Source organism: Hypomesus transpacificus, chromosome 15 (assembly GCF_021917145.1).
Source record: "Hypomesus transpacificus isolate Combined female chromosome 15, fHypTra1, whole genome shotgun sequence".
Lineage (NCBI taxonomy): Eukaryota > Metazoa > Chordata > Actinopteri > Osmeriformes > Osmeridae > Hypomesus > Hypomesus transpacificus.
In genome coordinates, this window is record NC_061074.1 from 12076839 (window position 1) to 12102373 (window position 25535).

The following is a 25535-nucleotide window of genomic DNA, read 5'->3' on the forward strand; positions in this document are numbered from 1 at the left end:
GCACACAGTTCCTTTTTTCTCCCAATTTCTTTGTGAAGACTTCCCGTCCAGCCACCTCCCCCACCGCACTTTATTTACAATATGGCTGAACAAATATATGACTGTGAGCAATAGAAACATCTGGACTGTTTCCCCTTAGTGTGTGTGTTTGATTTGGGGTTCCCTAGTGTGTGTTCGGCTCGGGGTTCCCTTGTGTGTGTGTTTGTGTGTACAGGATGTACTGTACATTTGTGTGGGAGAATGTATTCAGTTTTCAACAAATCCTTCTGGACATGTAGAGGGAGAATCCATTTCCCCTTCTGCTTCTCCTGTCTTGAACAGAATACACACATGCACACACACAAAAAGCCAAACATGTTTACATGAGGGATGACTATTTAAAGGTTTTACATGTATTAGTAATGTAATTATTTTTTTTGTTGAGCCTCGGTCATCAACATTCTCACTGATAAAAAAAGGATAAACAAATCCCCTTTGGAAAAAGAGAAAGATGTGATGGAAGAGAGGTGGGAGAAGGATTTGAACAGGGAAGAGGGGAGGAAGGAGGAGGAGGAGGAGCAAAATAAGTGGAAAGGGGAGTTTGAGATAAAACAGCAATGTTCCATTTGGTTGCAAGTGTAAAACGTTGTGGTTGTTGGAAGATTAAGTGGAAGAGTTGATTGATAGTCATAGAAAGTGCTGCATTAGTGTTTTGACTAAACTATTTTGATTAATGAGAGTGTCTCCTGATTACTCCTCTCAAATTGTTACTGAAGCTCACTGGCTCGTATACACTAACCATGTGTGAGAGACAGAAAACTATAGAGCAAAGGAAATGAGACAGGACTAGACCATTAAATGAAGCCTGTTCCAAAAGCAAATTTTCTAGAATGTTGTTATCCAACATCCCTCCAATAGCAGTGCCGGCTCAGTGTTTTACAAAGGTCAAAGTTCAACCTCTACGGACGCAGAGGCCACATGTCTAGCCCTTCAGCCATCAACAGCAACATGTGCTCAATAAATCAGGTAGGGATGAATACACCGACTGATCCAGAAGTTTCTTCAAGGCATGTTGGAAGAGTCTTCCAATGGGTCAAGGATCAATGTACCCACATCATTCCTCGAATGTACACAGGACTATACTGTTGCTTGCTAAAGATGCACAAATGAGGTCTTCACAGTTTGGGAAATAACAATGTGAAAACTGCTCTCTGATGTGTGTGACTGTTCAGCTATCATTTTATTGTAAAAGTTTAAAAAATAAAAGAAAGTTTAACCACAGTGGAAGTGTTTCACGAGCAATCTGCTTCATGAATTGTGATTGTGATGATCTTTGAATCAGTTTGGTTAGGTTGTATCAGGGAGAGAAGCAGTGGGAAGGCAAACACTGGTCCAAGACACAACTGCACACTTGGCTTGCTTGGGGGTTAAAGGCTTTCAAACAAATCCTAATACAACACATACAAAGATTAGTACATGTTTTCCTCTGGTTTTGCAATTGTGGGAGGATTTTCCTGGCTACAGTAAGCGCAACAATCTGAATTGATCACATACTGTGGTTTAACCCGTGTTAACTGTGGTTAAAAAAATAAATAATTAACCTCTCTCTGCTTGAAAATATTACAGTTAATATGCATTGCTGTCATCTAAGTGTAAGGTACAAATGTCCAATGTTTGTGTCTTTCAGTTTGAAAAGCAACAATGCATATGTCCTGAATGTCCAGCCACATGTATACATATCCAATAAAGAATTCCCCAAAAAATCTCCAAGCCTGATGACAGTTTTATATAGTGATAAACAAGCTTTCCATTTTGCACTCGTTTGAGGAGGCGGATATGACTTTGAAAGGAAGGTGTATGTCAGTGGCATAGCTATACTTACAGCTCCTGAGCGCAGGTGTGTTTTTGGCTTGAGCCCTGCAGTGGCAGGTGTGTGGCGATTAGAATGTGATAATGACTATCATTCTGAGGCAGGTAAGAATGGGTGTTTGTGAGGAGGAGGTTCGATGGTATCATCAGTAGGGGTAGAGTTTTGCTTGCTTGTGACACCCACACACACATGTACACATATACACATATACACATGTACAGATATACACAAACTCACATGCTGTCTTTACTACAAGTACAATAACCTTTTGTGTTACCCTGACCTCTGACAGTCCTACAGTACCGTTTTAAAGTTTCACCTTATCACATGCCACATGCATGTGTTTTCCTGTCTGTCGGTATTTTCCCTACATTTCCCCACATTTAGGCTCTCCTTGTCTCGCCATCTGGCCTACATCTATCGCAGCTTTTCTCAACCTCCTTGGGTGTTGTAAACAGCCACATGCACACACTTAGACCCACACGCATGCACAAAAACGCACGCACACACACACACACACACACAAATACACACATCCTGTTGTAAGCTCAGATACCAGGGAGCAGCTCCAAAGAAAGCTACATTTTCAAACTGTTGTTTTATGGTTCACATGGTCTGTGTCTTGGGCAGACACTTCACTTTTCACTGAAACTAACTTCTACCAGTCAGACATGAGCCACATCACCAGAAATGTCAGCAACAAGTTGTTACTGTTGTGTGACAATGATCACAATAATACTACTACTATAAATGGATGCTTTCCACTGTCTTTCACAACCTTAGAGAAGAAAAAATGTGTGTGTTAGAGATAGAGAGTGTGTGTGTGAGAGAGTGTCTTGTTGTTGTGTTGTTGTTTATCCAGGGGAACGTCAAGTACATTGATTCATGAAGTGGTTTATTATTGACAGGGTCCAGTCTGAACATTCATATTGAAATGGGTGGCCAGTCACTTGCAAACATCTCAATGTTATCCTCACCAGTAATGAATCATTCCTTCCTTAGATCCAGAGCCAGTTTACATTTATGTACAGACATTTGGTATGGTTAGTATTCATCCTTATTCAGAAGTTCACAGTTTCACTGTTAAGGTCATTTGTTTCCTTATTAGATATACTGGACTAACACAGCGGAAATAATAATCAAATAGATTCGATTTAGCTGAGAGCAATCAAAAAACATTCTGCTGAAATTATACACATTCAGCATGCACACCAAAGATCATGTCTAGCACACTCTCCTATTGCGCTCCACCCCACCCAGCCACCCAAACACACACATATACACATGCACACAGACACACATATACACATGCACACAGACACACATATACACATGCACACAGACACACATATACACATGCACACAGACACACGTTCACATTCAGAGCTGTTCTCACAGTCAGTGTTTTTGAATACTTTGAGACCTTTGGCCTTGGCTGTGTCCAGTTGGATGGACTCCTGCCCTGTTCATCCAACTGGGATATTTCCAATGTGAGCGTGTGTGTTTGTGTGTGTGTTTGTGTTGGGCCTATGACCCCTAACTAATGTATCAATATTTTGAGACATACGTATGTTAGGAATTATCATATTTATTTTTGATTAATGAGCCTTCGACAAACAAGAATATTATTGATTTGATAACAAAAAAGTATCATTAATGTATTGATAAAGAAATAATGTTTCTGTGGGCAAAGATGGGTTATGTCTCTTAATGACTTTGTTTCCTGTGACATCTGGGTAAGGGTTAGGCTAAGGGTTAGGCTAACCCTAACCCTATAAAAAATGTTGCTGAAGAAATAAGTTGTAAATAATTGGGTTGTTCATACATACTACTCTCCCAGTTTGAATTATACTACAGCAACACTCAGCATTTAAAAACTGAGAGCAAGGTAATCTGTCCTGATAGACGCACAAGAACAGTTATGAGTTTTGAGCTATTGCAAATCAGCACTCTTTTTGTTTTTCGTTTTTTACCTGTTTTATTTCCTAAAAAAATTAATTACTCCTTCTTGGGATAGGTTCTAAGTGACAGATTGTATTGAAATATTGTTCATCTTTAAATAAGAGCAATACAAAGAAGAATGTCTCCTTTGAAGTCTATGGACAGATGTGAGGATTTCCAGGAGAATTGAATCCCTTCTGTCTCCATTTTATTTTCACTCATAAATCAAAACATGTCTACATTTGCCTATCCTGCGTCAAGATACAGGAACTGAAACACTCATCAGCCAATAGTTGTGGCGGTGGAGCATCTGGTGAGAGTTTCTCCTGGTATAGAGCTAGCATTCAGATCAGTCCTTCCTCCAGTTATTCTGAACTTTGCCAAATATAAATAAGGTCCTTTCAATTTGGATTTGATTTAGGAATAAGTCAAAAAATGCATAGTACTGGCATTAGGAGTCAAAAGTGCACTCAAATAATTTAGTGTTTTGCACTAAACTAATGTACGCTTTATCACAAATGCTCTCTTCATCACCTTCTGACCTTTTTGTTAGCCTATTCACCAGACAATCACATTTATCCACAAAAACCTCATTGGACACACGCCCCATACCTCATATTGTTTTTACTGTAACAATAGAAATCTATATTGATTACGAAAATCTAATACCAATATGCATACAGACTCAGCACTTCCTTGTACCCTCACAGTAGGACATTCTTGTCTTCGTGACGCAACAGTGCACTCCATCATTCTGACATCACAGCAGAGGTCTGAACTGAGACAATGATGTGAAGATTCAAATATCACAGCAGTATAGTCCCTCTTTCTAATCACAAAACAGTTGTGTTTTGCTTTGTGACCTAACAATGCATTTATTGTAAAAAAAATCTATGGATAACAGATGAATGTCAGACTTGTTTTGTGATTCCAGACACAAAAGCTTGTTTGCTACCCATCAACTGCAATTTATTCTTAGCTGTGTAACATCCCAAACACCTCAAGCCCTGGTTTCAGTAACTGTAAGCCCTTGATAAGGAAGTGAACTGAATCTTCACCTCTTCTACTCAGAGAAGAGGATACAGTGACCTAAAAGACAAGCCAGGTGTGTGGGTGTGGGTGTGTGTGTGTCTCTGTGAGTTACATGACAATGGCGGTAAGTCCCGCTGTGGTAACTTCACTAGGCCGCTGAGCACATGCTTATAATGGAAGCTAATCAGCTTTCCACAGACAGGCTAATGTCCTTTTCATAGCCAAGGAGGGGGGGCTATATTTAGAGTTCACTCTCTCTCTCTTTTACCTTTTAGAAAGAGGATCACATTGCCCTGGATCTCTGAACACTCCCCCCCCCCCCCTTTCCCCATCCCGCTGGTTAACATCCATGCTAATGCTAAGGACGTACTGTGCCACCAACACCCACATGAGGGTTTAGAACATTTCTGGAGAAGAAATCTGTCCTGCTCTGCTGTGCACACCTCCAGTCCCCACTGTGTGAGGGTGTGAGGGTCTGGCAGCTTGGTTTGGTGGTTCACAGTATATCAACCTGCCATGATACACCCCACACTGGGTTCTTTCTCATTCTCACTCTCTATCTTCAACACTGTGCCAGTTAGGGCTAACCCTCAGTCTCTTGAACAGAACAGTAGTCGGCAGCAACGGATGTCAATTATTATTTTTCTGTAAATAGTTAAAAAAAAACATTATAGATTTGAATATGTTCTGATTCATTAAAATCTTCTTCATTAAAGTCTTCTTTGCTGTTACTCGGAGTGAATTGGCATCAGTAATCAAATGTTTCTGATTTAGTTATAAACCCTTTGCAGAATCAACAATAACAATGCAAAGTATTAGCTACTTTTAAAGAAAGTATTTATGTACCAATGAATCCCAAACATGTTGTAATCCGAAAGATCTTTAGTATAGTTGATCCACAGTAACACTTCACTTTACTTCATGGTTACTCAAAACAAGCGTCACAACAGTTTATATAAGATTACAAGAGTTATGTCCACAAAGAAGTGGACTGGAAGTGCTACTATAACCCCTTCACCGTTTAGTCTAACTAAATTAATTCATCCAGTTTTTGGACTATTTTTCTTCCATATTTAATGATCAACTCATTCATCACAGACACTTGTGTTGTTTTAAATCTTTTTTTTTACTCCAAACTGAATGGCAATAACATTTACACCATGGTCAAACTTTAACCACCATTTTTTTTTTTATGGTAGCAGAAAACATCCAAAGAAAACAAAATACATTGCAAAAGCAACATGGTGGAAAACTTGCAACATTTGTATTTTAAAAGGATCCTGTGTACTCTACTATACTGTATGTGTGTGTGTGTATATAATAGTTAAAGTGAATATTACACAGAGACTCATACAATAACACTTTTTGTAGCCACCACGAGTTGGGCTATCAACATGACTTGCATTTAGCCAAACATGTACAAAAATAGAGAGATTATGATAAAAAAAATAAGAGATCTGTCCTAAGGAAAACCGTGAGAATTGTGCACTCATGGACCAAAATATGAAGCATTTTTCAAAGTTTGCGCCTTTGAGGAAAAAACACGAAGTTAAAAGCACAAAGTAATTTACAGACATAATTACTAAATTATGAGGATTGTCTTAATGTCCATCCGGTTAACATGTTGATTGTATTCCCTTATGAAAATAAAAGGAGCAAATGTTTCACAGGGACGTCCTTTATCATATCTCATATGAAATACTGTGCACACAACAGCATCATAAAAGTCAACATTGCTGAGCAAAGAACAAGTTAAATGGACCACACACACGTGTAAAAATGATCCTTTTACACTGTCAAACTGAGCCCTCTGTACAGGAAAATGAAGCCTCTACACTCTCAAGACTATCTCTGCACAGTGTCAAAATGGTGTATTTTACTCTCCAACATTTGGAACGCTCTCTGTACCTACCCAATCCCTCACATCGTCACTGCTCTTTCGTTTCCCCTTCTTCTATCTTTCACCATGGTTACAACACATCCCTGTATGCACAGTGGAACCTCCACCCTTCCTACAAACAGGACACAGGACGAGGTCACCCTAGACTGGAGTCTCAGTCACTCATTCTTATCACATTCTTCCTTCTTGTTGATCTCTTTGAGGCTTCTCACAAAGCCTCAAACACAAACCTTACAATCTATATGTTACATTAACATTTAGTCATTTCGTAATTTTCTCTTATCCAGAGCGACTTACAGTAACTACAGGGACATTCCCCGAGGGAAGTAGGGTGAAGTGCCTTGCTCCAGGACACAACATAATTTGGCACAGCCAAATTGCCGGGAATTGAACTGGCAACCTTCAGATTACTAGCCCGATTCCCTAACTGCTCAGCCACCTGACTCCCTATAATCAATGCTCTTTGTTACTAATTTCTTCAGGGGAAAATCTATTTTGGTCATTTATTCCTGTACTACTATCCAGTAAATACATCTGTTTGCCTGTATTTTAATTTAGAAAATAAGACTGAGTGAACTTTTTACTAATTCACAGACCAATAAGCCTTAAACTGTGTCTCTTTATCTCGATAACAGTTAACTGTCCATGGACTATAACAGTGCTGTTAAGTATACATTCATTAACACCATCTAAACAAATGTACATTCTTATGGACACACATTATCTTTAATATAACCACCTTCATTTAATATAAAATGAAGATGTTTGTATTTATTCCCTTTAGGCATGAGGCACTTGAGAAACAACTATTCACAAGGAAATTGTTAAAGAGACAAAACGTGGGTATCTAACTGAACAGATCTTTGTAAACAATGTTCAGATCAGGTTTTGCGATGTAAATGGGAGCTGGTCTCACTTCTCATTTTCCCTGGCAAACACTGAAAGGTCAGCTCTTAGGGTGTTCTTAAAACTTCCCATTTTGTGTGTGTGTGTCTGTTTTGTGTGTGTGTGTGTGTGTGTGTTGTATGGCTACATCCTTACAAGAGGTGAGTCCATTACAATCATTTAGAGTCGCAGCCAATTCTTCCATTGGCTTTGTTCAATATTTCACTGCATTATTATTGTAGTATTCAGCTTCCAGACAAATTTGCTATCAGTCTGGCAGTACTAGATTGTCCAACCAGGTGTGGAATGTATTCTCCATCTCTGAATCGAAGCCATGTGCAGACTGGCCTGATAGCCCAAAAGCTAACATTGGCATCCTCTTAAGTCAGACTACCCTCAAGATCCGGTCCCTCCTCCTCCTCTGAGCCCTTGAGAGAAAAGCTTCCTCTTTAGTCCCAGTCTGGAACCAAGAGGTTCATCTCTTCAGCTTCCTTCATTCCTCTCTTCTCCACTCATCTGGCCTGTTCTCTCTCTCTCTCTCTCTCTCTCTCTCTCTCCCTTTTCTTCTCAATACCAAATCAGTCCTTCTCTTATATTTACTCCTCTCATCTCCCCTTCTTTGACTCTCTTTTTGGTCCCTACCCCGTACACTAAACAGCAACCAAAGCAAAGCTCCCATCTCTCGCTCTGGAAATCAAGCAGAGAAAGCATCTCCTCCTTCCCTACCATGTCAGGGAAACTCACAGCTCCAAAGTTGGGGTTCAAACTCTGTGCCTGAGAGTGTGTGTGTGTGTGTGTGCGCCACGCATCGTCAGCACCCCCGTCAGTTGCATGGCAACCAGGTGCTGTACATGGGGTGGAGGTACTGGGGCGCGGCGTAGTGCGGGGGGGGGGGGGCAGGTGTACACGGGCTGCACCTGGGCAACGTAGTAATTGCTGAAGTTCCCATCGGCGACGTAGGGGGCGGGTTGGTAGAAGCACGTGACGTTGGCGGCATTGAGGATGACGTTCTGCTCGGCGAGGACGCGCAGCGCCAGCGAGGAGATGAGGTTGAGCGTCTGGCGGCGCTCGTGGCCCATCAGGCACACGGTGCTCTCCTGGACCACGTCGTGCAGTGTGGCGAGGTAGTCGTACTTCCTGTCCTCCAGGCCCACAAAGTGGTTCTGGAGGTAGGACTCGAGCTTTCTCCTCTGCTCGCCCACCTCGGAGAAGTCGATGAAGAACCGGGAGCACATGTAGCGCTGGAGCAGCCTCATCTCAGGCTCCGAGACCGCGCGGAACCCCCGCACCAGCAGGTGGCAGTACTTGAGCAGGCCGCCTCCACGGATCTCCTCTGGGCTGCGTGTGCAGATGAGGCGCTTGCGCAGGTGGTCCAGGGCTACAGGGAAGTCTCCGTACACACTCTCGCCCAGAATGGTCGGGTGGAAGGTGGCGGCCATCGGGTGCTCTGAGCACTCGTAGAACAAGAGGAGAGAGTCCAGGCGGATCTGGAAGGAGTCCACGCTGAATTCAAACTGGCGCCGGAGAGAGTCCACAAACTTGAGCTCCACGTTCTTACCGTGGTTGTTGGAGAGTGAGATAAGGCTCCAGCGGTCTGAGTCATTGCACACCTTAACCATCTTCTGCACATAGGCCTCCTGGCGACAGAAAAACGGGTCTTGGTTACTGATCTACCCATAAATGTACAGAATGTGTACACATACAACAGGGTAACAGAGAGTGTGTCTGTGTGTGATATAGTCTGTGTTTGCATGAGTGTGTTTCATGTGCCTTCATATACACTGAAAGACACAACATACAATATAATTGAAAAAATAACAAAATCGTTTGCCATGTCAAATTATTTTGAAAATGTTACACGGTTGTGCAAGGGGCTAGTGTGAAAAACAAAAGGATGATCTTGAGATGGACTGCTGATAAACTGGACCTTGAGGACAGAGTCAGGGAAAATATAAATACAAATACATAAAGGGACAACGTTTAAATGTAGTTACTTAGGAACATAAAATTTAACTGAAACTGAACATATGGATTTTGTATTTCCCACTGCAGCCTACTCGGCCGTCGTTTGCTTGACTGGACAGCTCGGGCGCAGGGTTATGCATAAGTACGGTATCTAGGTAACTGAGAACACACTGATTATCGCGGATCCGCTTCCAATTGGATTACACGGAATCCTCTTTGTAGTGGAAACCACCATTTTTACTATCTGAAGCCTTATCCCTATGCAGTTTAGGCGTCTGGGGCATATTTTTTTTAATGAAAGGTTAATGCATGCTGTAGTTGTAAAACGTTCACACAAAGAAAATCCATAGACTTACTAAAGTATTGCAGTGTGCTAACTACAACATGCACATGGCAAACTTTTGTGAAACTGTGTTCTACAATACTTCAGCACACATTCACATTCACAAATCAAACAAATACATAGTTTGCAACTCCAACCGCGGTATTTTGAGAATGTAGGCCTATCCTTATTGTGCGCAACCATGGGTGTGTGGATTGTGAGTGTGTGTTATAGTAGGCCTACCTTTAAGGTCACAGGTGTGATTTTCTCTTTATTTACTCCTTCTGGCAAGAAATCCAATAACGCATCCAAAACTATATCCTTCACTGTCTGAAACTCCAGTTCCCCTTTTAGATCAGCACAGAATATCAGGTCTAGATCTTTCCATCCCAAACCGCTGTCCTCGTGAAGAACATGGCTGGCCGCAGAACCGTTCAAACGGACCTCCCGAACGTGTATCCGTTTCTCCTCCATGCGACACCTCACCACTTTGACAATGTCCCGTGGTTTCATTTCCAGGGTGGGAAAGTTCCAGCGGCCATGGATGGGAATGGACTCGGTCAGGATAGCGTCCAGCCGCTGCACTTGCTCCCAGTTGAGCACGCTGAGGTTGCTGCTTTCCCCATCTTGGCAGCTGTCCACCGGACTTGAATCGCCTGTATCGCCCATCTTAAGAGGTAGATAACAAAATGTAAACGTCCAAACTTAAGACTAACTCTGTCTTCTGCGTGGCTGTGAAATAATGCAGACGTATTGCCGGTGGAGTAGCCTTTCCAAGCAGGCTTTCCACATCAGCTGGCTGTTTCTACCTGTATAATTGTAGGTAGGCTATTAATCATAACAATAAAATGCCAAAAAGTGTCATCCTCATACGCACAAGTATTCAAGGAGTGCCGGAGTGGCCAAGTGTTATGCTCCAGCGTTGGTATTCATAATGTTAGGGATTGGGTCTCTCCTTTACAAGAACTTTTCCAGTACATGGACTAAATATTTGAATGGGTTACAGGATATTCTCTTGAAGCGAAGATCATGCAATGCTCTGTATCTGTCGACTTCCATGCGTTCTCTGTTTCAGTTGTTTCGCCATAACCCAGAAGCGCATATCAGTTTGTGGGTTCAAATGGGTTTTTAAAGGTCTTCAGCGGGTAAATCCTTTCACACAGTGTCTTCACAATCTCTTCGTTAAGAACAAAGTGCAAGAATCTTACACGTTCTTGATTTAGTTAACATTTGCACCCAAGTGGGTTGGAGTATCTCCGCCGAAGTTCCTGTTTTACGCACTGTACTTAAGTCAGCAAAGCAAATAATTAACTCCCGCTGTACCAATTGGCCGTCACATTGTGGATGTTTTTCGCTTAATGATCGTGCGTCACGACGATGAGGTCCCGCGCCTTAGATGCTCAAGGGTTTCTGATGAATATGTTTCCCATGTAACGAACGGCGGAGCGGGGAGGGGCGGGGCGGAAAGGTTTGACAGACAGGTGCTCTGACTAATCGTTTTTAGCCCGTGTGCAGGGAAACGTTCTGAAGTTACCCCTGCAGTTTACGCAGATGCAATAAACCCATCTCCACTTCCATGTTGCTTTTGGTGTCAATCCAAAATGATCTCCCATGAGATTTGTCCAAGTGGAGCCTCAATAGTTGCAATAGGGTCCATGCCATAACGTAAATGTAATAAATCAAAGCAATACTCATGAATGATTCCCATAAAGTTTATTAGTAGTCCCATCAAAAGTATCCATGTCCACCTGGCATTTTCTCAGCTCCCATACTGTAGATAACTGCTGTAAAGTAGAACATGGAATATCGCCCTCTAGTGGAAATGAGTTTGTTGTCTGCAACATCTCTGATGGAGAGAGAGAGAGAGAGAGAGAGAGAGAGAGAGAGAGAAAGTGTGTCTTGTGTATGTGAGTGTATGTGTCATTTTGGAGTAGTATGTATGTGGGCTATAGGCCATAGTGTCAGACTGGGCTACTTGTCACTGAGAATCTGTCAGAAAGCGCTTCACAGGTGTATCTGCGTCACCGTAGACGAGCCCATAAACCAGCTTACTGCAGATTACCCTGTATGTACAGTGACACACACACCTACACACATACAATGTCTTTTATGTAGACTCATCTGCTCGTCTCTCTCTCTCTCTCTCTCTCTCTCTCTCTCTCTCTCTCTCTCTCTCTCTCTCTCTCTCTCTCTCTCTCACAACCACACGCACACACACACACTCACACAGCACCAATACTGTCCCCATAAATCCTAAGTTGTTTCCCATAGAGCTCATCAACCTGTTTTCTCAGGTCTCATGTCCAAAGAGATAGACCTCAATCTTGTGAACACACTGACCGTCTGCCTACATTTCATGTGGACGTGTTGCATCTCATGTTGCAGCAGTGTCTGTCAGTGGAACCAATCGAGCATGAGAAACCCTCTGACAAACCTATTTGACTACAGAATTGTATTGAACATGGACAGCGCAAAGCAGTCAGGAAGTGTACCCTTTCAAAAAGAAGATGGTGTAAAACAGCCCCCCTTTTGGATTGTCTGAATTGACCTATGGATGATGACCTATTAGGTGTTTGGAGACATAGGGGGAGCGTCTGAGTGAGTGACACCTGTGTAAGAGAGACAATACAATTCAATAAGAGAAACTGGTTTTTTTGGATTACGTACAAGACAACATTTTGAAACCTTATATGAAAATGAAACAAGCTATAGTACAGTGCAGTTACAATGAGCCAGTTGTCTCAGTGTCAGGGGCCCACCTATAATATAGCTGCTAACCTGTAACCTTAGAAGTGGATGACACCGTATTGGGCCACAGACACGCCCCTTGTGACATCAGAGGATTGACATGGGATTGACATCAATTCGGATTCTTGTACATACAGAACATTGGTATGTGTGTGCAAGCTGTTTTCTTGTGTGTATGTGCACATGTTCATGCTGTATGCACATGCAGGTGTGAGTGTGTGGGCTGTGAACGTACAGACAGGCTTTTGTGTGTGTGTGTGTGTGTGTGTGTGTGTGTACACGTCATAGTAAATGAGATGAAGAGACTCTGGGCTATTATAAAGCCAGAGCCAGAGTTGGCTACATGAGCTTGTGCTCTCTGCCCTATGGCAACTTCAGCCACCCATCCCCCCCCCCCCCCCGCCCCTCTCCCTTCTTCTCCCCCACTCATCCCTCATCTTCTCCTCCTTTTCCCTCATCCTCTTTTCTGTCTCATCTTTTTCACAGATTCCTCCTCTTCCGGAAGTCGATTATCAGATTAATGTGAGCCAAACCTGCATCCTACCCAGCCTCCCCTCTTGCCTCCTTCGCTTGCTCTTGCCTAACCCCTCAACTCCTTTCTCTCCTCCCTCCTTTCCCCTTCCTCCTCCCCCTCCATGGTATTGCAAAAGTCACCTCCCCCCTCTCTACTCATCTCCTGCTGTACATGCTCTAGTCTGCACATGCTTAGATGGAACGGATCAACCTATAACCAGCCTGCCCTTTGGCACATATAGGTATTGACATAGATAAAACATGATTTGTAAGTGACCCAGGTTTAACATGAGTTCAGACCAGAAGCAACACAAATGTTAATGCAAAAATGTATGTTACATTTTCAGACCGACCACTGTGCAACACATTACTTTATCCAAGTTTGTGATGTGGCCAAGAATCTAAATCTAAACTAATTATATAATGTTAAACTTCGATAGACATGAACAGTAATCGCAGAGTGGAGTGTAGGTATACTGTAGACAGTACCTTCTGTAAAGTGTACATCTACAGCTCGCTGCCTCTCAGCATGGCAGCTGTATATCAGCTGCCGGGCTGACCTTAATGACTGACCTCTGGAGACACAGGCTGACATAATGGAGAGCGCTCAGTAAGCCTCCACTAAATGGCTCCATGGCCTCTAATCAGATTCGCTGACTCGTCCTGCCCTGTAAGCCAGGCTCCCATCCCAGGGACTGGTGTGTGTGTGTGTATGTATGTGCGTTTGTGTGTTTGCATGAGTGTTTGCGGGAGTGTGTGTTACGTAGTGTTTGTGTGTACGTAAGTGTTAGTTCCATTGTGTTTTGGTCACTGAACAGTAGTTATGTATCACAATATCCTCTCAATGTCCTCTCTGTATATCTTTCTTGTCTGTGTCTCAATTGCTCTCTCTCACACGACAAACACAGACGCTCACACACACACACATACACACGCACACACATACATATATTCGTTTGGTAGTTATCAGATAATAACCAGGAATGCTGCATAGAAGACATATTGGTCACAGTACTCACTATAACATAGAAGAAAATAATCCATAGGCCCTCATATAGACACCACTAAATGGCGAACATTTCGAAGTTATATGGCAAATATCCAAATTATGTATCATTTAATTAAGTATTGCATGTTGTCTTTACATGGTGTGTGAGGGTTTGTGTGTGTGTGTGTGTGTGTGTGTGTGTGTGTGTGTGTGTGTAGAGAGAGAGTGCATGGGTCAGTGTATGAAAGAAAGAAAGATGGTAGAATGAAACAAAGATCTTATTGTAATTCACCTCCAATAATGTTTTTTTTCTTTTAAGAAAACTGTTACTGTGGAACAAAGTGCAATAAAACAACACTTTTTCCCACAGAACAAAAGACTGCAGAAAACTTCCAGAAGGTCCCTTTAATGGTAACAACTTCCAGTCTTATCACAATTTTCCAAATAGATAAGGCAGATAGAGGGCAATGTCCATCTGTGAAAGCTTGGCCGGTGGCCATATATGAACTCAAGAAAATGTTTTCTATTCTGCCTCTTCTGTGCATCTTCTCTCCCTGTCTGTTTCCCTCGTTCTTCTTCCCTGTGTCTGTTTACATTCTTTCCTGAATCGATCATTGTGGTTTTTGGGCCAGAGAAATGCTGACAGTGACCAAACACTACTTATAGTTAAGTACCCTAATCCATTGTGGTCACTCTATGGTCAGAAAGTCTGAGCAAGTCGCGACTAGAGACAGGCTTAATGGTCGATGTAACCATGACCACACTTGGTGAGTTTGATCATAATTTCAGTTCAAATAGCTGGAAGTCTAGCAGTATTCCAACACTAAACGATTGGATAAAGTGAATGGCCACCAACTAGGCAAAATATATATTCCATCATGGTCATGGTACTGGAGTTCTCAGTGCACAAAACAATGGAGTGATTAATAATTGAAGTGTGGTGGAAGGATAGTTGTAACACTGTCAAAACATGGTTGAACTGTTGTGGTGTTGTGGTGTTCTGTTCCTTCCTGCAGCTGTATGTGAGGGCAAGAAGTTGACCTGACCACAGCGATGCCCTCCCCTCCCTCCTGCTTCACTCCCCTTATCAGAGCATGTACGACTTCAGCCTCGAGACATGGTCAATAAGCAGACCAGATCAGCCCTAGTCACGTGATAAACTCACTGGAGGATGTGCATGTGATGTTTTGTTTTGTATGGTATCTTATGCATTCTGTATTCTCGTCTTGTATCGACGTGGCATGACCCTGTTGTTTCCACAGTGGTTGCTATTGCTATTGAACATCAGAGTGTTCAAATCATGAGTGTTCAAGTCATCAGAGAGTTTTCTGTTGACTTGAGCTGAGTATAACTCTGTTTTCCTTCCCAAGATTGATTGACGATCAATGATGACCACAATGATGCAAAGGTTAAAATGTGTGCCTTTGTCACAAATGCCAATGTTCCATGTGTGTGTGTGTGTGTGTGTGTGTGTGTGTGTGTGTGTGTGTGTGTGTGTGTGTGTGTGTGCATTAGGGCATGTTATTTTTACGTCACTGAAGGCAAATGTGGAATATCAATCTCTGAAATTACTGAAATAAAAACTGTATTAATGTTGTGTAAGTACACAATGGTGTTGGGTTGTGTCTTGACAAAAATGTGTTTCAGTATGTGTGTGCCTGTCTGTCTGTATGTGTGTGTGTATGACACTGTCTCAGTTATTTGAAACAGACATAAACACACATAAATACACACTAGCTGCTGAAACATTGGTCTGTATACAGACACACACTGAATCAACCCAACCTGTCCCCATCTGGTGAATGTGTGAAACTACATCCTCATTAGACTGCCAGAGGTACTGACTAGCTGAGGTACTGATTCTAGCTGAGGTATTGACCAGGTGAGGTACTGACTATAGCTTAGGTACTGACTCTAGCAGAGGTACTGACTCTAGCTGAGGTACTGACTCTAGCTGAAGTACTGACTGGCTGAGATAATGACTCTGGCTGAGGTACCACCCATGTCTGACAGAGACTCAGACCAGCTGTAAGAGATGATGTGGCAGTGTGTGTGTGTGTGTGTGTTTGGTACTTCTCCAAACCACTAACTCACTATGGAGGGTTTTGGAAGATATCTCGGTTGAGGAAACTATGGGAAAGGAACAAGCAGAGGGTCAGAATGTGCTCATTTAACCTGACCTCAGGCATCAGCTCTAAGTGGGCCTGCGTGTGGGAGAAATACAAGGAGAAAGAAAGAAATGAGGGTTGAAGTGTAGCATCTCAAAGCGACCAATGGGTAGGATGAGGAAATCAGATTGTGTTCTTATGAGGAAAGATCCAAAACTGTTGCAAAGCTGTCAGCAGCGTGGGAACATCCAACACAATGATGTCATCCCCTTGCCATCTCTCACTCTCTCTTTGTTCTCAATTTCTCTCTGTCACCATTGGCCAATAGGTCTACACCAAGGACACCCACACCCACTTGTTGGTGATTTGTGCCACTGTGGGCAAGTGTGAACTAGAGAGAGAGAGAGAGAGAGAGAGAGAGAGAGAGAGAGAGAGAGAGAGAGAGAGAGAGAGAGAGAGAGAGAGAGAGAGAGAGAGAGAGAGACAGACAGACAGACAGACAGACAGACAGACAGACAGACAGACAGACAGACAGACAGACAGACAGACAGACAGAAAGAAAGAGTTGGGACCGGGGAAACATAATTGGTCCCACAGGGCCATCTGGTGACAATTTTAGGAATTACATAGAGAATCACTTGGAACGTTTCAGAAACATCCAATGGGGATGACAACAATTATGCCTGTGCACAAGAAGACCAATATGTATTTTTTCTAAATGTACTCCAACTCAAAACACAACCCTAAGCTTAACCAACTAACCTAGGAAATGTACCGCCAACAAAACCTAACCCTGGGAGTGATGTGAGTGGGTGAACAGGTTTGGTTGGTGTTCAGGTAGGTTGTCTCGGAGATGTGAGGGGCTGGGAGGGAAGTCAAAATACTTTTGCACTCTTTACACTGCAGATGCACTCATCACGTGAGTCATGTAATGGGCAGTCATTGTACAATCCAAGCTGGTGTTCGGCTGGGATGGGATGCATCCTTCTGTTTTGCCGGCAATAGCTTGTACTAGTAGACTATCCCTCAATAAGTGATGGAAGTGGGCTTGACATGCCTCTCTTTCATTGGGTTATCCCTGTTCATCTTCAGTTTTTAGCTTAAATTGAAAGGCGAACAGATTCATTGCCTTTGCTTTTTCTTCTTCCCCTTTCCTCCCCCTTTCCTCAATGAATCCCCTCGGCTCGCCATCTCTGTATTCGCCTCTGTGTTCTTGCCATCACCCCCCCCCCCTCCCTTTGGAGAAAAGCTTCTGCTAAATAAATATGTTACATCGTCATTGGAATGACTCTCTGAAGAATTGAGCCCGGACAAAGTTTTAAGCTAGCATGCTGTTCAACTCTATGGCTGGTCTGCCATGTTAAAGAAATATTTGATAGGATTTTTTCTGTAAAATAATAGTTTGGTCTTAGTAGTAGTTAGGTTTAGTAAGGTTAGGGCAAGATGCACCAGATGTTTTCAGAGCGAGACTTGTGCAATGAGTGTCCATGCCTGTAAATTAATAATTGACCTCTCACCCCTGTACTACGGGGAGGATTCTAATTTAGTCCTTGTATAACCTCTGACCCCAGAGTTCAGGCCAACTACAGTGGCTCCCAGGGGAGTCATCGCAAACCCATTTGTCTAGGCTGAGATTTTGCTTACACATACACAAACATCCAAGTAACAATATTGCCTGGTTTAATGGCGGTTTTAAATTATTTTTACATTTCCTTTTATTTTTTAGCTTTCAGGTTGAGATAAAGATGGTAGTTTATTGCTATTACCCTTTCTCTCGCCCTCACATACAATTTTATTTTAATGCTGGGACATCTGTCGAGTAGATGGGCCACAATAGCAGTTATAACAAGTCACTGCCTCTTTAAACGCATGGTGTCAACAGTAACTCAGTTCTCTTGCGCTCTCTCGCAAAACTGGGTAGAAGAGAAGCTTGTGGAGCAGACGCGCTCATACGTACTACAACCGACCACTTAGGCATATTTTCACATTTCACTTTACCGTCAAGGTGTGCGCGCTGTGAAGTTGGAAGAGATTGTGAGAAACAGGTGTAAAGTGTGAATATCCTTTAAAAAGCTTGAGATGGACCATAAAGACACGGAGATGAACGAGAAGGGAGTAACGGTGACCAGTACGACTTCATCCAGTGGAGTTGTTGTTCAAGTGCGCGAAAAGAAGGGACCTCTGCGCGCTGCCATTCCCTACATGCCATTCCCTGTAGCTGTTTTCTGCCTATTTCTTAACACTTTTGTACCTGGACTAGGTAAGGGGATGATTCATGTACTTTTAAATGACATTAAGCGCTGGGGAATCTGTCTATCTCAAAGCTTTACCATTATGTGGGTTTAATTGAATTATATATTATGAATCAATATTAAAAATATATCAACACATTGCATTGATGTGGTAATAGCGGGCTTGTGACTTGAATGAGCGATGTCTGATTTAATTGATGCGCGGGGCGTTGTTTGCCGACGAACAAGCCAAGTCTTTCGCTGTTAAATTTGTGAGTAGCTAGTAACAACTGTCAGCCAGGCTCCGGAGGCACAAGCGCATATTTGGAATGAGTTCCCAATCCCAGACGGGATGCAGAGTTTGCAGTATCAGAGGCATCTCACTGGAGGGTGAAAGGTCTGGAGGCGAGGGGGTCCGTTTCTCCATTTCCTCACTTCATGTTGGTAGAGTCTCATCAGATTCATGTAGTACTCATGTTTAAATACTGACTGGATTACTTGATTTTTACTGTGGGCTTTTGGATGTCAGTGTAATTCACACACCTCAAGCATGCATAGACCACTCACCCCCTCATTCCTACATTCAAATGATTTTCCAGCTTCTCCTTTTTCCTTCTCATTCTTTCATATTCATTAACTGGCATGTGTCCAATGGTGTGTGTGTGCTCTCGTGCTTGTGTGTGTGTGTGTGTGTGGGGGGGGGGGGGGTAAGGGGTGTCAGACTGATCCACAGATCCTCCCCTGTACCTAATGAGGTCTGTCATGTCCGAATACACACACATCCACACAGCAGTCCTTTTGATATAGACACATCAGAGAAGGGCGGCAAACTCCTCCACTGTCCTTTTCTCTGTCAATTATATCACCTTTGTATTTATATTATTGTAGGTCTCCCTTTTCTCTCTCTCTGTCTCTCTGAGAACCTCTGGGTCTGTCTCCTAATGAGAGGTCCTGCGGAGTCAGTCCTACACATGTTCTGTCTCTGAAGTCAGCGCTGTTTAAGATGTATAAATGTTATTGATGTCAGTTATTGATTTTGTCACGTGTCCCTTCTCCCCTGCCTGACTGTGGTCTCTGTCTCTGTTACACATCCCTATGGTGATGTTGAATGCCTGAGACTGTGTGTGACTGTGTTTATGAGTTCCAAGACCCTCATCAAGAACTGAATACATGTTGTAGTTCTACTTGAAGGAATAACAATGGTGGAATGAATACATTGCTGATTAATAAATGGTTGAGTCAGGAGACTCTGGGTGTAGCGCATCAATCTTAGGGTCCCAGCTGGGCTCCTCAGACCTGAAGGTAGATTCATATCAGAAATGGGAGGGTAGAGGAAGAGAGGACGAGGGGATGCAAGTATACAGACCCGAGCGACAGGGAATGGTTGTATCATGGCCACCTAATCTGGTCCTGGCGTATGTTATTATAGATTATAGATAGTCAGATGGAAATCAGGTGTAGCAGTTGTGGCTTGGTGTGGGGTGAGTGTGTTGAGCGAGATGGCTTCACAGTGAAAACAATTTGGTTTATCATACTACTTTACTGTATACTACTGTACTGTTAGTATAATCTAGAATCCAGGAGTTCTTGTTCGTTAGTGTGTGTTTGTGTCTTCTGTCTGAGGCAGCAGCTGAGCGCCAGAGAGAGATGGTGCCATGTCTATTCAAGTGCTTGGCACCAACACAGCGCCAGTCAGTCATGACGACAGCCTGCAGATTCCAGCTCTGGCATGTGTCATCTGCCAAATGATGTTAAATGGAGCCATGTAAATAGCTTGTGGAGGCAATGTGCCTCGTAATTAAAATAATGTATAATCAAAGATTCCTGCCATGATGGACATAAAAGAGATACAAGAGCATCAGCAACTGCCAATGGCCTACTATTAAAAAGAAACTGTGTGTGTGTGTTTTATGTGTGGATATACTGTAGATCCAATAGTGAAAAGGTCACAGAAGGAAGGAGGAAGTCAAGGATGAGGATGTCTGTTTAGGGTGAAGGAGGCAGCTGGAACTCCTCCTCTATATCTGGAAGAAGAGGGATGACAGGGATGAATGAGGGGGAGAAGAACACGGGTGGAGGTTCTCTCTGACCCTGGGCTTTTCAACTGGGTTGAGAAGGATTCTGGAAAAAAAGGTACATGGTGACATTTGTGCATGATGCACACACAGACACACACACAGACAGAGAGAGACACATACACACACACAGCCTCCATTGTAGCGTTCTTTTGGTTCTGCTTGTTGCCATGACAGCAGAAATACTACCAGAAGGGTGGTGGAGCCACCAAAGACCTGGGATGAGGGGGAGGAGTGAAGAGGGAGTAGAGGAGGATATTAGAGGAAGGGAAGGAGGGAGAAGAGAGAGGAGGCAAAAGGGAGTATTAGAGCAAGGGAAGGGAGGAGGTAGGGAGGGGAGAGGATAAAGACAGGTTATTGGGTAGTATTAGGAAGGGAAGGAGGGAAGGTGAATAGAGGAGTGGCAGAGGAAGGTAGAAGAGGGTAGGGACAGACAGAGGGGGGAGAGGGTAGTGATAGAGAGAGGGGGGAGAGGGTAGGGATAGAGAGAGGGGGGAGAGGGTAGGGATAGAGAGAGGGGGGAGAGGGTAGGGATAGAGAGAGGGGGGAGAGGGTAGTGATAGAGAGAGGGGGGAGAGGGTAGGGATAGAGAGAGGGGGGAGAGGGTAGGGATAGAGAGAGGGAGGAAAGGGATAGACAGAGGGAGGAGAGGGTAGTGATAAAGAGAGGGGAGAGAGGGTAGTGATAGAGAGTTCATGTAGCAAGGAGATAGCAGTTAACATGAAAGGAGGAAGCATTTAACAACGGCTTGAATCTGGCTCACTCTCTACCACGCCATCTCACTATCACTCTCACACTCTCTCATTCTCTCATTCTCTCACTATATCATTCTCTCATTCTTTCATTCTCTTATTCTCTCATTCTCTCATTCTCTCATTCTCTCATTCTCTCATTCTCTCATTCTCTCATTATCACACCCTCTCATTCTCACACTATCTCACACTATCTCACACTCTCGCTCACTCTCTCTCACTCTATAATTCTCTCCCACTCTCTCTCTCATTCTCTCTCTTTCACTCTCTCTCACTCTCTCTCCTGGTGCTTTGCGGTATAATGAGTAATACTGTAACACTTGTTTGTCTCACAGCATACAGTAACACACACAGCCTCTCCTCCCTGGTATGAGAAGGCATCACCATCATCCCGACTCCTGCTTTAGCTCCCTGTCAGAAAGCTGCTTTAGCTCCTCTTGAGAACATGCATCCATCAATTTTGTTGTATGATACAAATAGGGGAAGAGGATTGATCTGCTTGCTTGTAACCACACGTTTGATTGGCTAAGCCTATAATGGAATTGTGGCCTGAGTTGAAAAAAAGCTTTTAGTTGATTCAAAATGCAGTTTAGAACCTTGTAGGCTGTTGCTTTTGCTATCGTTCTCTGCCCTCTCTCGAAAGCTCCCTCTTGCTCCATGGGGTCTTACTGTAACACATGACTTCTCACTCAACATAAAAATGTGTGTGTGTGTGTGCCAGTGACGAGTGTCAGGGTTGTGACCACGCTTTCATTCCTGACAGACGAGTTTGTCCTTGAGCTGGCCCTTTCTAATGTTATGAATTCAGGGCATGTCTCTGGCCCACATTTCTAATCTCTGGTCTGAGTAGGCACAATAGCAACATGACAAACCATCTCCTAACACACACACACACATACACACACCCTAGTTGTCAGGTCAGATGTGTTTTCATTCAGGAAAGTGTAAAAAAATGCTTGTGACGTTTACATACCAGAACACCAGCATGTTTGAAGATACACATTCACAATAACAAGAATAAACATGACATTGCATTTTTTTATTCATTGTCTTGTACTGCTTCCTCCTCCTCAACATATTACCGTAACCATGTTGCTCTGCTATAAAGAATGCTCATGATAATTACAGTGATCAGAGTAATGCAAGGGTACTCTGACAGATGCCTCGCCTCCCCCTTTTACTCCACCCACCCCCCTGCCTCTCACACCAACCCCCCCATCTCACACCAACCTCCCTGTCTCCCCCCCCCCACCACCACCACCACCACATCAGCAACAAGGTAGAACTTCAAATCCAAGGACCAAACCCCTGACTGTGTGTATTCTCTCCCCAGGGACGTTTGTGTCTGCATTCACGGTGCTGTGTGGAGCCCGGACAGATCTGCCAGACCGCCATGTGTGTTGCGTGTTCTGGTTGAACATAGCTGCAGCCTTCATTCAGATCCTCACAGCGATAGTGATGGTGGGCTGGATCATGAGTATATTCTGGGGCATGGACATGGTCATCTTGGCCAGTACGTATACCTCAGAACATAGCTGCAACACAAACATACACTATACAGGCTTATTGTTGTCTTGTTTGTTTGTTGTCTGTTGACAATTTATCTGTGGGTTTCTATGTTGTGTCTTTCTAAACCCACATTTCTTTTCATCTTGTATCTATTGTGTGTATCCATGTGTCTATTTTCTGTTTCTCTCTTTCCCTATCTCTTCTCTCATGCCCTGCCCTCTTCTCTCCTCTATCTTCCCCTCCCCCTCCGTTGAGACACTAGTCATTGTGATGGTGGAGCAGGGTCTTTTTCCAGGGTGGAGTCCTGGACGTCAGCCTGTGTGTGGGAGTGGGGGACAGGAAATGGTCCCCCTACAACACTGCTAGTTTTCTTTCGCGCGCTTCCTTCTTTTTGAATGTAACCACCAAGTGCTGGATATTTTTGATTGGAAGATTTTTTTTTAATCAGTGTTCAACGTGTCTACTTCTAACCTTATTCCTCTACTCTCTTTAGGTTGTGTAATAGATTTTGAATGCATATTTGATGTAATGTGTGTGTAACTGTAGTTTCTCATTATTTGTCTTTTCTGTACCTTTTTCTATGCTGCACCTTTATGAACTCAAGTTTCTGAAGGTAAGTATGTGTAGGATCATAGTGTCCTCACCTTGTGTGTAGCATCCTACAGCCCTCACCTTGTGTGTAGCATCCTACAGCCCTCACCTTGTGTGTAGCATCATAGTGTCCTCCCCTTGTGTGTCGCATCCTAATGTCCTCACCTTGTGTGTCATATCCTAATGTCCTCACCTTGTGTGTAGCATCCTAGTGTCCTCACCTTGTGTGTAGCATCCTAGTGTCCTCCCCTTGTGTGTCGCATCCTAATGTCATGCAAATGTCAGAGGTTGCTTTGCAGGACTTCTTCCTAGTCTCCATGGTGATTGAGAGGCACAACAGCACACAGCTAATTTGGGAGATTGTGCCCCTGTCCCTGTCCTTCTCTAACCCATCCCCATCTCTTTTTCCCCGTCTCTCCTCTCTCCCCCCCCCCCCCCCCCCCCCCCAAACTGTCCACTAGGTTACAGAGACCAGGTGCCCCAGCAGGTGTAAGGCTTGACTTATACCGGTCAGCTGACCCCTGGATGTACAGTTGACCCCTCCACTCCCACTCTGACCTGACCCCTGACATCTGAGTGACCCCTTCACAGCAGTGGACAAAAAGTCACACGGGGGCGCATCACATGAGGAGACTCACTGGTTCCACCCCAGCTAATGCACTCCCACCCACTCCACCCAAACCAGATATCCTCTACTCCACCCTGCCTAGCCCATATGTAACCCACTGTAACCATGCTCTTTTCTACCCCACCTACCCACCTTAACCCTGCTGTCTTCCATCCCATCCTAACCCCCTCAAAAGGCACCCCCCTGTAAAGTGATGTTTAATGGCATTCCAGCTGTGCTGTAGCTGTGCTGTAGTGTGCTGTGTACCTGTCAAGACCTGTGCCAGGGTTGGGAGGAACTACGGACCTACCAGGACCTGTGCTAAGGAGGAGAGGAACTATCTACCTGCCAGGACCCTGGCCACAGTTGGGAGGAAGTGAGAGAGAACTCTCTCCTCTGTGTGTTTGTGCTTTAAAAAACATACAAACTGTTGCTGACTGACAGTGTGGAGTGATCTTTAGGACTGTCCACTATGTGTTGTACTGCCTTATAAGGAGTAAATTATATTTTATATGAAGTATTCTGCAATGATACCTCACATACTGTATTGCGTTCCAGCCATGATGATTATATATTATGACTGCCCTCCTTTACACACACTAACACACATACCAACAAACACACAAATTCACACACACAAGCACGCACACAAACACTACTAGCCACCTGTGTGTTGTGTACTATTTAATGGTTGTTGTTTTGGTTGAACAAATGTTGGTTAGCTGTTCAGTGAAACGGTCTGGTCCAGTTGCTATAGATACTGTCCACTTACATATTAAATGAAGGTAATTTCGTACCAGTAATTTTTGCTTTACTAAGGCAACACAAGAACCAACATGTATTGGGTCCATTCATATGAACACATTTAGATATCATAATAGTTAATAGTAATGTCTAAGGTAGACTTATTCAAAGCGTACAATTTATTTGTGATTTGTTTTTCATTTAAACAATTCTGTATAGATAAGTGACTGTATCTTACATAAGTGAAGTATTAGCTTCAGTCCAAAGCTGAATGTAAACAACTTGTATTCACATGGGATATAAATAGACCTGGTGAGTCCAGACTGAGGAGGATGTGTGAGTCTCTTAAAGTGCCGCTGAGAAAATCTGCATTAACAAACTGACTTTAACGACTCCCTCTTCCACCCCACCTGTGAGTTTATTAAAGTGCCAATCATAAAATGGACAAGAAAATATGGACATATTGTGCATTCGGTATTACAGTAATATGTCACATTTTGTCTTTGGTATTGAACGTTTCATGAATCATGGCTGACATTTTATTTAAACAGATCAAGTTCAGTTAGTGTGACACAGGTAGTGTTAGCCAGTGTGCCAAAGCACGGTTTAAACTGATCAAAGAAGATAATGATTTAAAATCCAGATGTACAGGATAATGCTTCACTGAAGTGTCACCTAAATAAACTGTGTGGGTAATAACACATTTCACTTTTGTTTTGTGTTCATCTGCTGCCGGGTCATTCTACTGGTCTCCTGTCAGTACAGACTATGTTAG

At 43.3% G+C, this 25535-nt stretch overlaps 2 protein-coding genes and 1 long non-coding RNA gene across 3 annotated transcripts; 2 read left to right on the plus strand and 1 right to left on the minus strand.

The window, feature by feature from the left end:
- Positions 1–5932: 5932 nt before the first annotated feature.
- LOC124477418 (terminal nucleotidyltransferase 5A-like) lies at positions 5933–11338 on the minus strand. The gene is given in 3 exon segments (XM_047035182.1): positions 5933–8497; positions 8499–9244; positions 10138–11338. Coding segments are annotated over 3 exon segments (1239 nt in total). The 5' UTR covers positions 10564–11338; the 3' UTR covers positions 5933–8430.
- Positions 10281–15736, plus strand: LOC124477427. The gene is made up of 3 exons (XR_006957143.1): positions 10281–10571; positions 14514–14554; positions 15160–15736. It is a non-coding gene; the product is annotated as an uncharacterized LOC124477427 (long non-coding RNA).
- A 2427-nt stretch (positions 15737–18163) lies between these two features.
- stum (stum, mechanosensory transduction mediator homolog) lies at positions 18164–24625 on the plus strand. Its single transcript, XM_047035204.1, has 4 exons — positions 18164–18511; positions 22643–22822; positions 23423–23431; positions 23871–24625. Exons 1-4 carry the CDS (start codon positions 18331–18333, stop codon positions 23900–23902), a joined length of 402 nt encoding a protein of 133 aa, XP_046891160.1. The 5' UTR covers positions 18164–18330; the 3' UTR covers positions 23903–24625.
- The last annotated feature ends 910 nt before the right edge of the window (positions 24626–25535 follow it).

Bases quoted from the DNA above. Each gene is read 5' to 3' on its own strand.
- stum (XM_047035204.1), top strand. From the start codon at position 18,331: ATGGACCATAAAGACACGGAGATGAACGAGAAGGGAGTAACGGTGACC. The intron at 18,512-22,642 runs GTAAGGGGATGA...TTCTCTCCCCAG, and splicing joins CACTTTTGTACCTGGACTAG to GGACGTTTGTGTCTGCATTC.